The 13,998-nt window shown below is 53.2% G+C and overlaps 1 protein-coding gene across 1 annotated transcript in view; it reads right to left on the reverse strand.

Annotated features, from left to right (window-relative positions):
• The window catches only part of CRTC1 (CREB regulated transcription coactivator 1), a 48,031-nt gene that overhangs the window by 21,716 nt on the left and 12,317 nt on the right, over positions 1 to 13,998 (reverse strand). The window contains 4 exon segments of the mRNA XM_017852664.1: positions 835 to 1,055; positions 1,469 to 1,509; positions 8,018 to 8,103; positions 11,247 to 11,341. Of these exon segments, the coding sequence (XP_017708153.1) occupies positions 835 to 1,055; positions 1,469 to 1,509; positions 8,018 to 8,103; positions 11,247 to 11,341 (443 nt within the window).

Here is a 13,998-nt window from a genome sequence, read left to right on the forward strand (position 1 = left end):
GAGGGGAAGAACTACATGTGCAGAGAGGCCCTGAGGTGGGGCTGGGGCTAAGGTCAGAGGGTGGAGGGTGGGCCAAGGTGGACATCCCAGGCCCTGGAGGCCTCAGGCTTTCACTGAAAGGGAGCCAGGGGCCGTGCAAGGTCCCAAGCAGAGGAAGCCATGGTGATGGCTGTTCTGGATGGAGAGGCGGTTGGGGGCCTGGGAAGAGGGGCCAGGTCCAGGTCTGGGAAAGGACAGAGGAGTTGGGGGGACACCTCTGCAATCAGTGCAGCCACAGAAGGGGGATCCCGGGGGAAGCAGGGCAGCAGCAGTGCCAGGAGCTATTGGGACAGGTGAGGGGCCTGTGCGATGCCCCTGTGGATGTGGCTGAGGAAGAAAGGAGTGTGGAGCTGGAGACAGGGGTGGGAGTGGGGAGACTGGGGTGTGACAAGCAGGTGGCCGCTGTCAGATGTCAGGTGGAGGAAGCAGGTCGGGCCTGATCCCCCCCCCAATGAGGGGCTGGGGGCAAGGAGGGGCGGAGGGAAGGCCTAGCCCACCCCACCTGGGTTAAAACCCCCAGGACTCCCCTCCTGGACTCCCCAAAGCACCACCACACCCTCAAACCCACTGTCTGGTGTCTGGGGGCACCACACGCTCCTTTCTACCAGGCCTGAACTCAGGCCTCACCCCTACCTGGGATGCCTGTGTCCACTGGGTCAGCCTGTTGGCCACCCCCCCAGCCCTCTCCCCTATGCCCTGGTGTTTGGGACAGGACCCTGCCAAGTCATCCTGCAGATGCCCGTGTTGTCTCCACGAGCTGGTGCTCTGTCCGATGGCGGAGTGTCCCTGCCTTACCCTGGCCGGTGCCACCGATGCCCAGGTGCGTCAGGTTGGCTGCGAGGTTGCCAGTGCTGCTGGAGCTGCTCAGTGCAGGGAAGGTGGGCTCCTCGGGGTCCAGTGGGGTCGGGAGCGGGGAAGGGAAGTGGATGTTGGTCAGGTCGGGCAGGGAGCCCCCTGTGTTGTGGGTGGCGGGGATCAGGGCTGTAGTGTTTTCCTGGTCGGCGGATGGGAAGATGCTGGGGAAAGGCCAGAGGGAGGCAGGAGTGAGCTTATGCGGCGGGGCTGGTCGGGGGGCAGGGGGCTGGCGGGAGAAAATCAGCGGTGCAAAAGGGCACCCCCCATCAAGTGCCGTGTGCTTGGGAAACCACTGTCGGCTGGCACCTGGCTGGGACCTTGGAAAGCAGCCTGTCACCCAGTGGGGACAGTGGGAGCCCGGGGGCAACGACTTCCCTGAACCCAGGAGAGGGTATCATCCCTGGAAATGAGGTGCCTGAGGGGTGGGCATGCGGGGGCTCTGTCACTGGCCTCCGGTCACATGGTGTCCCTCTTGCAGGGACTTGCAACCTCAAGAGAGTGGACAGAATGTCCCAGGATGGATGGAGCAGCACAGCAGCTGCAGTGTGCAGTGGGGGGCCCTGTGGAGACTTACTTGATTCCGGGGACCTCACAGGACTTGGGCCTGGACCCCGTCTGAAAGAGAAGACAGCAGAGCCTGAGCCCTGGGACACGCCCTGTGGGGCCCTCCTCCTGGGCACTGGGCTTCCTTGAAACGGCTGATATTCCCACAAAGCCCAGGGATGCACCATGGGAACCAAGCTTGTTGGGTCCACAGAGCCGCGCAGATGGAGGACAGGGGCACCCCCCAGGGTGGAGGGGCGGGCCCCAGACATGCCCAGGGTGAAGCCAAGCGTTGCACAGAGAGGGTTTCCCTATGGGTTCCCTCCCCCTGCCCCTGCCCTCAATGGGCAGTCTCTTTTCAGAGAAGGAGCCTGGAGAGAATATGGTATGTGGATCTTTTTCAATTTGTATTTTATTTCATAGAGACAGGATCTCACTTTGTCACCCAGGCTAGAGAGCAGTGGTGTGATCACAGCTCACCGCAGCCTCAACCTCCTGAGCTCAAGTGATCTTCCTGCCTCAGCCTCCCGAGTGGCTGGGACCATAGGCACACATCACTGCACTGCGCCGGCTGCTTTTTAGATTTTGTGTAAAGTGCCTCTTGACACTCCCAAGGCTGTACCACAGCAGTCAGCGGCCAGCTCAGCAGAGGGGCCTCTGCTGAGCTGGCCGCCATAAGCCCTGGTACCCGAGGCTAAGTGTCCCTAGAGCCGTCCCAAATCATCCATGCCTTTCCCAGATCATGGTGGCAGGGATGCTGGGGGCAGGAGTTCCCTCTGTCCAGTGCCCACCGGGCAAGTTTATGAGCAGCCACCAGTCTCCAGGGAGTGAATCAAGCCCAAGGCCCAAAGGAGGGAAGAACTGAGTCAGGGAGCCCCAAGAGGCTTGGACCTGATGCCCTAAACTCAGTTCAGAGGTCACTGCCCCTGTCTTGGGGCTGACCAGCTTTGCAGCAAGACCTAGACATATGATTTCCCCGGGGACCCTCAGGGTCTGCTACTTCCTGAGAGTCCCGAGATGTCCCTCTGCTCTGCGGGCAGCCACACTCATCCCCAGTGACTAGGGCTTGGGTAGTCCTCAGCACGACACTGGTTTTTCTGCTTGGCTGCGGAGCACTGTCAGGACACTTTCGGGATGTGGTATACGGAAAGGACCCACAATGGGCTCTTCTTGGACTGTGGCCCACAGAGCCTTTGAAGTTCAGAGTCTTGGGAAGGGCTCCTCCCATTTTTTTTTTTTTTTTTTCAGAGATGGAGTCTCGCTCTGTCGCCCAGGCTGGAGTGCAGTGGTGGGATCTCGGCTCACTGCAAGCTCCGCCTCCCGGGTTCACGCCATTCTCCTGCCTCAGCCTCCCGAGTAGCTGGGACTACAGGCGCCCACCACCAAGCCTGGCTAAGTTTTGTATTTTTAGTAGAGATGGGGTTTCACCGTGTTAGCCAGGATGGTCTTGATCTCCTGACCTCGTGATCTGCCCACCTCGGCCTCCCAGAATGCTGGGATTACCGGCATAAGCCACCGTGCCCAGCCTCCTCTGCCTTTTTAAAAAACGTTTAATTTTAATTTTAATTTTTAATTTGTTTTTTGAGACGGGGTCTTGCTCTGTCGTCCAGGCTGGAGTGCAGTGGCACAATCTCAGCTCACTGCAAGCTCCACCTCCCAGGTTCACACCATTCTCCTGCTTCAGCCTCCCGAGTAGCTGGGATTACAGATGCGCACCACCACACCTGGCTAATTTTTTTGCATTTTTAGTAGAGACGGGTTTCACTGTTAGCCAGGATGGTCTCGATTTCCTGACCTCATGATCTGCCTGCCTTGGCCTCCCAAAGTGCTGGAATTACAGGTGTGAGCCACCGTGCCCAGACTAATTTTTATTTTTAAATTTTTTTTAGAGATGAGGCCTCACCGTGTTGCCCAGGCTGGCCTCAAACTCCTGGGCTCCAGCGATCCTCCTGCCTCGGCCTCCCAAAGTGCTGGGATTACAGGCGTGAGCCACAGCACCCGGCCTGAGGTGTGGACTTCCACAGCAATGGGAAAGAAAATCATAATCCCAGCAGAAAGATCTGCCAGGTACCTCCGAGGGCTTCTGAGGCAGGGTGGGGTCCGGATCTGGCTGTGAGGACACAGTAGGGTAGCAAGGCAGCCTCCGAACCCCCACCGCTCACCCACAGAGTCCGGTGAGTGGGTCCTGTGGAGGGGGTGCCCAGGAAAACCTTTCCAGAGAACCAGTGTTTCCTCCCCTGTGAGTTGGGGGTACTAACACCAGCCAAGACAATGGGATCACTGCAGGCCCTGGGGAACTACAGGCTCCAGGTAGGGGCCCCCGAGACTCCTGTTCAAGGACAAAGGCAGGACCGTCTTCTGCTCTCGGCAGGCATGACCAGACAGAACCCTGGCCATGGATGAGGCCTCCCAGTGTGACACGTTTCCGCCCCTGGGGCCCTGGGGCAAACACTTCTGGCTGAGTTCTTTCAGGATTATCAGATGAAAAAGGCGAACGCGCTGGCAGAGGGTGGAGCTGGCCTCAAAGTGCACACACCGTGAGGGGGCAATGCCCAATCCGCAGCCACTGGGGCGCCCGAGGGGTGGCGTGCGACCGGCGGGCGTTAAGCCTCTGCGGGGAACGCCGGCTGAACGCGTTTCTACTTGGCCAGAGCCTCCTTCATTCTGAGAGTAAACATTTGCTTCATTACCGGATTTCTGCAAAGCACACTGGCGATCACGTTCTCAAGAATACTTTGAAAAGCATTCCACCAACATTATGGAGACATTAATGGATTTCTGAGCAGTATCAAAAATTCACCCACCACCCCACTCCACCATCAGGGGTGTGTCTCCCCTCTGCAAGGTGACTGTCGCCATCTTCCTTTTCCTGAGTAATGGCAGAACATCCAGCTGTGTGGATGGACCGTGGCCTACTTACCCACCTCTCTGCTGCTGGACATTTGTTTTCTAGTTTTGTTTGCTGTTAGAATTTTTTTTTTTTTTTTTTAGAAATAGGGTCTTGCTCTGTTGCCCAGGCTGGACTCGAACTCTGGGCTCCTGGGCTCAAGTGATCCTCCTGCCTTCCAAGTAGCAGGCACACACACATATCACACTAGCTAACTGTTTTAAAATGTTTTGTAGAGACCAGGTCTCAGTATGTTGCCCCGGCTGGTCTCAAACCCTTGGGCTCAAGCAATTCTCCCACCTCAGCCTCCCGAAGTGCTGGGATTACAGGCATGAGCCACTGTGTCTAGCCCAGAGTTTTTTTTGAGATGGAGTTTTTGCTCTTGGTACCCAGGCTGGAGTGCAGTGGCGCAGTCTTGGCTCACTGCAACCTCCACCTCCCGGGTGCAAGCGATTCTCCTGCCCTAACCTCCCAAGTAGCTGGGATTACAGGCATGTAGCCACCACGCCCGGGTAATTTTTTGTATTTAATAGAGACGGGACTTCACCATGTTGTCCAGGCTGGTGTCAAACTCCTGACCTCAGGTGATCCACCAGCCTCGGCCTCCCAAAGTGCTGGGATTACAGGTGTAAGCCACTGCACCTGGCCTAGAGTTCTTTTTTTTTTTTTGAGACCAAGTCTTGTTCTGTGGCCTAGGCTGAAGTGTAGTGGCGCGATCTCGGCTCAATGCAAGCTCTGTCTCCCGGGTTCATGCCATTCTCCTGCCTTAGCCTCCCAAGTAGCTGGGACTACAGGCGCCCGCCACCACGCCCAGCTAATTTTTTTTTGTATTTTTAGTAGAGACGGAGTTTCACTGTGTTAGCCAGGATGGTCTCGATCTCCTGACCTTGTGATCCACCCGTCTCGGCCTCCCAAAGTGCTGGGATTACAGGCGTGACCACCACACCCGGCCAAGAGTTCTTTTTTAAAGTTTTTTCCCACAAGTGTGGAAATCCCAGTGACTTCTTGTGCCAAACTGAAACACAGAGACAGACCCCAGGAGTTTGAGACTAGCCTGGGCAACACAGTGAGACCCCACTCTTTAACAAAAATTAAAAATAGGCCAGGCGAGGTGGCTCATGCCTGTAACCCCAGCACTTTGAGAGGCTGAGGCGGAGGACTGCTTGAGCCCAGGAGTTCGAGACCAGCCTGTGCAATGAAGTGAGCCCCTGTCTCTATAAACGATTTAAAAATTGGCCGGGCACGGTAGCTCACGCCTGTAACCCCAGCTACTCGGGAGGCTGAGGCAGAAGAATCACTTGAACCTGGGGGGCGGAGGTTGCAGTGAGCCCAGATTGTGCCATTGCATTTCAGCCTGGGTGAAAGAGTGAAACTCCCTCTTAAAAAAAAAAAAAAAAAGCTAGGTTTGGTGGCACACTCCAGTAGTCCCAGCATCACAGGAGGCTGAGGCAGGAGGACTGTTGGAGCCCAGGAGGTTGAGGCTGCAGTGAGCTGTGTTCCCGCCACTGCACTCCAGCCTGGGCAACAGAGCAAGATCCTGCCTCAAAAAAACAAAAAATACAAAAATTTGTCAGGCATGGTAGTATGCGCCTGCAGTCCCAGCTACTCTGGAAGCTGAGGCAGAGGACTGTTTGAACCCAGGACTCCAAGGCTGCAGTGAGCTAGGGTGGCACCACTGCACTCTTGCCTAGGTATAAGAGAGACCCTATTTCTAAAAAAAGAAAAAGAGCCTGTCATCCCAGCACTTTGGGAGGCTGAGGCAGGCGGATCACTTGAGGAGTTTGAGACCAGTCTGGCCAACATGGTGAAACCCTGTCTCTACCAAAAATACAAAAATTAGCCAGGTGTGGTGGCGCACGCCTGTGAGCCCAGCTACTTGGGAGGGTGAGGCAGGAGAATCGCTTGAACCCGGGAGGCGGAGGTTGCAGTGAGCTGAGATCACACCATTGCACTCCAGCCTGGGTGACAGAGCAAGACTCTTTCTCAATAAATAAATTTTAAAAAATAATTAATTAAAATAAATATAACAAAATTTAAAAAGAAAAGAAAAGAAAAAGAAATACACAGATGGATATAAAGGGCTGACGGCACCACCCACACTCACCAGGACAGAGGATGCACAAACCTTGTGAGACGCCCCTCAGTCAGGTCTGCCTGCTGGTATCTGCGCACCTACATCTCTGCGTGTTTTATGCCTTTTCCAATATTCTTATCCTATTCTGTCCACATGACAATAGTATCAGGAGTGTCTCTCATGATTTTAAAATTTCTTCAAAATCCCATCTCCTCGAGGGACTGAAGACAATTTCCTCAATAAATCCCTCACTCCTGAAATGTGCAGGCTGTTTCTAGTTTATTGCAAAAGCTCTGGAAAATACCTTTAAACACATCGCTCCCTACTTGTTCCTCAGCTCTCAATTATCGAATTCCTGAAGAAGAAATTGTTGGAGCAAATACTTTTTTTTTTCCCCGGACAGAAGGGGTCTTGCTCTATTGTTCAGGGTGGAGTGCAATGGCACAGTCATAGCTTACTGCAGCCTTGATCTCCTGAGCTCAATCGATACTCCCGCCTCAGCCTCCCAAATAGCTCAGAGTACAGGTGCAAATCACCACACCTGGCTCATTTTTTGTAGAGGCAGGGTCTCACTTTGTTGTCCAGGTTGCTCCCGAACTCCCGAGCTCAAGTAATCCTCCCACCTCGGCCTCCCAAAGTGCTGGGATGATAGGTGTGAGCCATGTCCAGCCTGGAGCAAACCCTTTTGAAAGGATTTTAGCACAGGCTGGTCCATCACTTTCCCATAGGGGAGGGGTAATTTGCATTGCTGTCCTTTTCGCTGCAACTTGACCAGCAATGGGTTTTCTTTCTTTTTTTTTTTTTTTTTGAGACGGAGTCTCGCTCTGTTGCCCAGGCTGGAGTGCAATGGCACAGTCTCGGCTCAGTGCAACCTCTGCCTCCTGGGTTCAAGCGATTCTCCCACCTCAGTCTTCCAAGTAGCTGGAATTACAAGTGTGCACTACCACACCCAGCTAAGTTTTCTTTTTTTTTTTTGAGATGGAATCTCGCTCTGTTGTCCAGGTTGGAGTCCAGTGGCACCATCTTGGCTCACTGCAAGCTCTGCCTCCTGGGTTCAAGCCATTCTCTTGCCTCAGCCTCCCGAGTAGCTGGGACTACAGGCGCCTGCCACCACGCCTGGCTAATTTTTTTGTATTTTTAGTAGAGATGGGGTTTCACGATGTTAGCTAGGATGGTCTCGATCTCCTGACCTCATGATCCGCCCGCCTCAGCCTCCTAAAGTGCTGGGATTACAGGTGTGAACCACCACGTCTGGCCATAATTTTTTGTATTTTTAGTAGAGACAGGGTTTCACCATGTTGGCCAGGCTGGTCTCAAACTCCTGACCTCAGGCAATCCGCCTGTCTCGGCCTCCCAAAGTACTGGGATTACAAGTGTGAGCCACCACGCCCGGCCTGGGCTGTAATTCTTCATGCAGTTCCGGCCTGTTGGATAAGGCCTGCTGTTAGTGATCAACAGATCTAACAGATTCTCTGAATTTGAAGATGGAAAAATCGAAGTGAGGTTCCCTATCTCGGGAAGGTGAAGCCACCCCAACCTGCCATTTTGTCACCTTTGCCTGGGTGATGCTTGAGAAGAGAAAGAAGAAAAAAAGTTTTTGAAAGCTCACAGGCTCTTACCTTCTTGGTGTCCCATGCTTGCTTGGAAAGGTTTTTGTCTGCCTCTGATGTGGTCTCTTCCATTCCTGGGACTGTTAACAGTAAGACTGGGGAGGTGGGAGGGTGAGAAGAAGAATCAGAGAAGAAATTTCTTTGCAGCCGCATGGTGGCACCAGGAGGACACGTCCCTGACACACAGAGTCACAGCCACGGTAAGACTGCAACTGTCCTAACAGGAACTTCTGTGGACTGTACTAAAACCACAAAAAAGGGCTTAATGACAAACATCAACAACTTTATTTATTTATTTATTTTATTTATTTTTTGAGACAGAGTCTCGCTCTGTTGCCCAGGCTGGAGTGCAGTGGCGCAATCTCAGCTCACTGGACGCTCCATCTCCCGGGTTCAAGCCATTCTCCTGCCTCAGCCTCCCGACTAGCTGGGACTACAGGTGCCTGCCACCACGCCCGGCTATTTTTTTTTTTTTTTTTTTTTTTTTTTTTTGTAGAGATGGGGTTTCACCGTGTTAGCCAGGATGGTCTCGATCTCCTGACCTCGTGATGCGCCCGCCTTGGCCTCCCAAAGTGCTGCAATTATAGGCGTGAGCCACCGTGCCCAGCCAATCAACTTTAAATAAGTCAGAGAATCTGTGACTTAAGAAAAAATAGATCAGGTGCGGCGGCTCACACTTGTAATCCCAGCACTTTGGGAGGCTGAGGTGGGCAGATCGCCTGGTGTCAGGAGTTCAAGACCAGCCGGCAAATCTGGCGAAATCCCATCTCTACTAAAAATACAAAAATTAGCCAAGCATGGTGGTGGGGACTCGTAATCCCAGCTACTCAGGAGGCTGAGGCAGGAGAATCGCTTGAACGAGGGAGACAGAGGTTGCAGTGAGCTGAGATCATGACATTGTACTCTAGCCTGGGTGACAGAGTGAAACTCTATTTCAAAATAAAAAAAAAAAGAAAGACAGACAAAGAGAAATAAGGCTGGGCACACAGGGGCTCACACCTGTAATTACAGTACTTTGGGAAGCCAAGGCAGGCAGATTACTTGAACTCAGGAGTTTGAGGCCGCCCTGGGCAACATGGTGAGACCTCATCTCAACAAAAAATAAGAAAGTTGGCTGGGTGTGGTGGTGCGCGCCTGTAGTCCCAGCTACAAAAGAGGCTGAGGTGGAGAGATTGCTTGAGCCCGACAGGTGGAGGCTGCAGTGAGTTGTGATCGTGCCACGGCGCTCCAGCCTGTGTGACAGAGCAAGACCCTGTCTCTAAAATAAAATAATATAAAACAGCAGCTCTGGAGCCTGAGGATGTGTGGATTCTGCTTCCCACAGAGGACGCTGAACCAGCATGGGCCTCAGAGGCCTCAGGCTGCAGAGAACAGCCAAGAATCTCTCCCAAAAGCAGCTGCCTAGCTTGTGTGTATATTTTTCTTTCTTTTTTTTTTTGTTTTTTTGAGACAGTCTTGCTCTCCCACCCAGGCTGGAGTGCAGTGGCACCTTGGCACACTGCAACCTGCCCCTACCAGGTTCAAGAGATTCTCTTGCCCCAGCCTCAGACTAAAGGCGTGTGCCACTACGCCTAGCTAATTTTGTTTGTTTTGTTTTGAGATGGAGTCTCGCTCTGTTGCCCAGGTTGGAGTGCGGTGGCGCGATCTCAGCTCACTGCAAGCTCCACCTTCCGGGTTCACACCATTTTTCTGCCTCAACCTCCAGAGTAGCTGGGACTACAGGCACCCGCCACCACGCCTGGTTAATTTTTTGTATTTTTAGTAGAGACGGGTTTCACCGTGTTAGCCAGGATGGTCTCGATCTCCTGACCTCGTGATCCGCCCGCCTCAGCCTCCCAAAGTGCTGGAATTACAGGCGCAAGCCACCACACCCAGCCCATTTCCCCATTTTCTTTATGCCTGTTGCACATTTCTTTTTTTTTACTTGTAACTGGGAGACCAATGATGAGCACAGCCAGATAGGCCAACCCTTCCTTGTTCAAAGCCAGGCTGCGAGGAGGCAGCCAGGCCAACCCCAGCCCTGTCACCACCTCAGGCCCTCCTGGGAGAGTGGGGATAGACGATGTGTCCCCACCAAGCCCCCACTCTAAGGCCACCAGAGGTCCCACATCACAGCTCCTTTCCCGGGTTACAGTGTCCCAGGGGATGGTGACATCCTGGTGCCCACCCCTCGGATGTCCTGTGTTTGTGGGGACCTAGTAGGATAAGGAAGCAGCAGCCTCAGAACAGCCCACTCATTAGGAACAGCAGGGAAGCCCCAGGCACTATGCTGTCCTCAGTACCCCTGGGTGTTCCAGAAGCCTCATTTTCATTATGGAGACATTCTCTTCTCCCTCCCGTCTCTGCTGCACGCTGAGCCGGAACCCCAGAGTGAGGTTTTGGCCAACAGTCCTCCTCCTCCTCCTATCAGCAGAATCTCCCTTGCATGTTAACCACCCACTCAGTGAATCACAGCGATACAAGCATAGGTATGTGAGCCCTAAGCATGTGCAACTCCCTGGCTTCAGCACCTTGGGCCGCAGCAGGTTCCCTGGGGCTGGCCTCACAGCCTCCACGCTCCCCCCTCTGATGGCACCGCCCCAGTTTTTAAGACAGCATATGCCCTCCTTGAACGTTCCCAGGGTGCCGCCTCCACGCCCAGCTTCAAATCGGAGCCAAGGACCTGGGTACAGATCTGCCCCCGCCACAGGGGTGTGCATGGCTCAGATGGAGGCGACACTCTGGCCAAGAGTTGGGAAGAGATGGCCTCTTTCTCACACGCTATAGCTAGGATGGGCCCAGGGGCTGCAGGTGAGGAGAGTTCTCAGCAGCAGAGCCAGGAAACAGTCCAGCTGGAAGCCATGGAAGGAGCTGAACCTGCGGCTGAAGGTCGACCCCTGGCCTGCTCTATCGTGAGCAGACAAATGCTCCCTTTGCATGGGCTTGCAGCCGCTACATTTGAAAGAAGCACCTGTGCAGCACCCAGACTTCATGGCCATACCCTCAATCCAGGAATGGGAGCCAACGTTCGCCTGCAGGGTTGTTTTCTCTGCCTAGAAAACTCCTATGCACTCTTCAAAACCCAACTTAGGTAGCACCACCTCTTAAAGTTTCCGATCCCCTCCCCTGATCCCTCAGCATGGTCTGAGTCTTCCTTTGAAGGGCCATCTGCCCACAAGCTTGTAACCTCCTGGAGAAAAGGGGTTACCTGCTGGACTTGACTCACCCCAGCAGAGACACCCGAGTCCCCTGTTCATACCTCTTTTCTGGTGCACGTCCTGGGACCCACTGGTAAAGGATTCTGGCTGCGTGGGCGTCATCGTGCTCTGGTGCAGGGCGGAGTCAGAATTGGTCCTGGTAGGGAGGGAGGAAGAGACAATGAGCCTGAGCCCAAGGCAGACAATGCGACAGTCCTGATCTCAGCCGGGACATGCAGGATGAACAGGGTGGCAGCTGTGGGTCATTTTTGTGAGCTGCTGCACCTGAGCAAAGCTCTCAGGACCTCATTCTAAAAAGAGGCACCAGAGTGACTGTGGTGTTCATCTGCAAAGCCCATGAAAAACAAAAAGGAGTCGGACGAGGTGGCGCACGCCTGTGGTCCCAGCGACTCAGGAGGCGGAGGTGAGAGGATCATTTGAGCCCAGGAGTTCAAGACCAGCCTGGACAATAAAGCAAGGCTTCTTGGCTTTGGGGAAAGAATGGTGCCCTCCTGCCGAAACCTCCCAAAGAAGGAGCCCCACAGGTGCCCAGCCTTGGGGTATGAGGCTGGGCTGGAGACCTGTTACCAGGTCCCCTCTTGGTGACAAACACAATCGGGTGACTGCCCTCTGGGATGCTCAGTGTCACACACAGTGTGACAGGCGTAAGAGGCTTGGAGAAGGCCCCAGAAGGAATGAAGTCACTTAGAGGCCCCCATGATTGGGAAGCCAACCTGAGGCAGGAGGTCTTGCTTCAACCAGCCCAGGAGATGCTTTTCCCTCTGCTTCCAGGGACCCCATTTCCCTCTGGGAACTGATGGGGAGAAGGCACAAGGCAACCCAACCTGCTCCTGGCTGCAGGTGCCTCAAGACTGGGTCCCCAGAAAGCCTCTCTGGCTGCCCAGCAAAATATGGGTACAGCCACTACCAGCTGTGTGTCTCTGAGCAACTGTTCTGACCTGTGTTCAATTTCCTCATGTCTAAAATGGAGATGAACACAGTGCCCATTCCATAAAGCTCCATTCGTTTTTTTTTTTTTTTTTGAGACGGAGTCTTGCTCTGTCACCCAGGCTGGAGTGCAGTGGCTGGATCTCAGCTCACTGCAAGCTCCACCTCCTGGGTTCACGCCATTCTCCTGCTTCAGCCTCATGAGTAGCTGGGACTACAGGCGCCCGCCACCTCGCCTGGCTAGTTTTTTGTATTTTTTAGTAGAGACGGGGTTTCACCATGTTAGCCAGGATAGTCTCGATCTCCTGACCTTGTGATCCGCCCGTCTCGGCCTCCCAAAGTGCTGGGATTACAGGCTTGAGCCACCGCACCCGGCCAGCTCCATTCATTTTATAGAAGTTAATGAATGTCATGGTGGGAACAGGGCCTGACTTACGATACGGACTTGGTGAGAATTTAATATTGTAGGCCGGGCGCGGGAGTTGGCTCAACGTTCGCGTCACGCCTGTATCCCACACTTTGGAAGCCTGCACTCTCGCCCCAGGACATGGGTGCGATATGAGGTCAGGGCGAGATCCGGATGATCCAATCCTGCGCTAACTACGTGAAACCCCGTCTCACTAAAAATACAAAAAAAAAATTAGCCAGGGCATCTGGTGCAGGCGCTGTGTCCCCAGCTTACACGGGAGGGCTGAGGCAGGGGAACGGTGTGAACCCGTGGGAGGGCAGAGGCTTGCAGCTGAGCTGAGTATCCGGCAGCTGCACCTCCACCTGGGGCAACACAGCGAGGACTCCATCCAAAAAAAAAAACAGAAATATTTATATATCACTAGTATCATAGTATATGTATATATTGTATATACTATACAATATATATTTTTGAACAGCTTACTTTTCTTCTGTTACTGTCACTCCTGGGCATATGTGTGTGTCTGTATGTGTGGTGTGTGCGCGTGTGTATGTAGTAGTATACGTTTTTTTTCTTCTTTTTTTTTGAGACAGGATCTCACTCTGCCCGCCAGGCTGAGTACAGTGGCACCATCAGGCCTACTGCAGCCTACAACCTCCAACGCTCTAGTGATCCATCTGCCTCGGCCTCCCAAAGTGCTGCATTTACAGGCATTGAGCCACCTGTGCCTGGCTATATATTTTTCTATTGCAGTAAAATATATTATAACAGCCAGGCACCAGTGGTCCTGTAATCCCAGCACTTTGGGAGGCCGAGGCGGGTGGATCACTTGGGCCCACGAGTTTGAGACCAGCCTGGGTAACGTGACGCGACCTTGTCTCTGCAAAAAAAAAAAAAAAAAAAAATTAGCTAGAAGCAGCGGTGGGACGATTGAGTCTGGGAAGTCAAGGCTGCACTCAGCTGTGATCATGTCATTGCACTCCAGCCTCAGTAATAAGAGTGTGACCATGTCTCAAAAAAAAATTATATATATACACACATACACACGTTTGTGTATATATGTATGTGTAGATATGTATAGTTTTAACTGTTTTTGAGTGTACAGTTCTGTGACATTAAGTAAATTCATGTTGTGCAACCATAATCTATATTATTGTATGTTTTTATATTAACTATATTATTGTTATTTTAGGCCTTTGAGACAGGGTCTCACTCTGTGGCCCAGGCTGGACTGCAGTGGCATGATCACAGCTCACTGCAGCCTTGACCTCCTGAGCTCAAGCGATTCTCCCACCTCAGCCTCCCAAGTAGCTGGGAATACAGGCACACACACATCTGGCTAATTCTCTCATTTTTCATAGAGATGGGATCAGGCTGGTCTTGAACTTGTGGGCGCAAGTGATTACCTGCGTTGGTCTCCAAAAGTGCTGGGATTACAGGCACACGTGAGCCACTGT

Source organism: Rhinopithecus bieti, unplaced genomic scaffold, assembly GCF_001698545.2.
Source record: "Rhinopithecus bieti isolate Rb0 unplaced genomic scaffold, ASM169854v2 scaffold_34968, whole genome shotgun sequence".
NCBI classification, from domain to species: domain Eukaryota; kingdom Metazoa; phylum Chordata; class Mammalia; order Primates; family Cercopithecidae; genus Rhinopithecus; species Rhinopithecus bieti.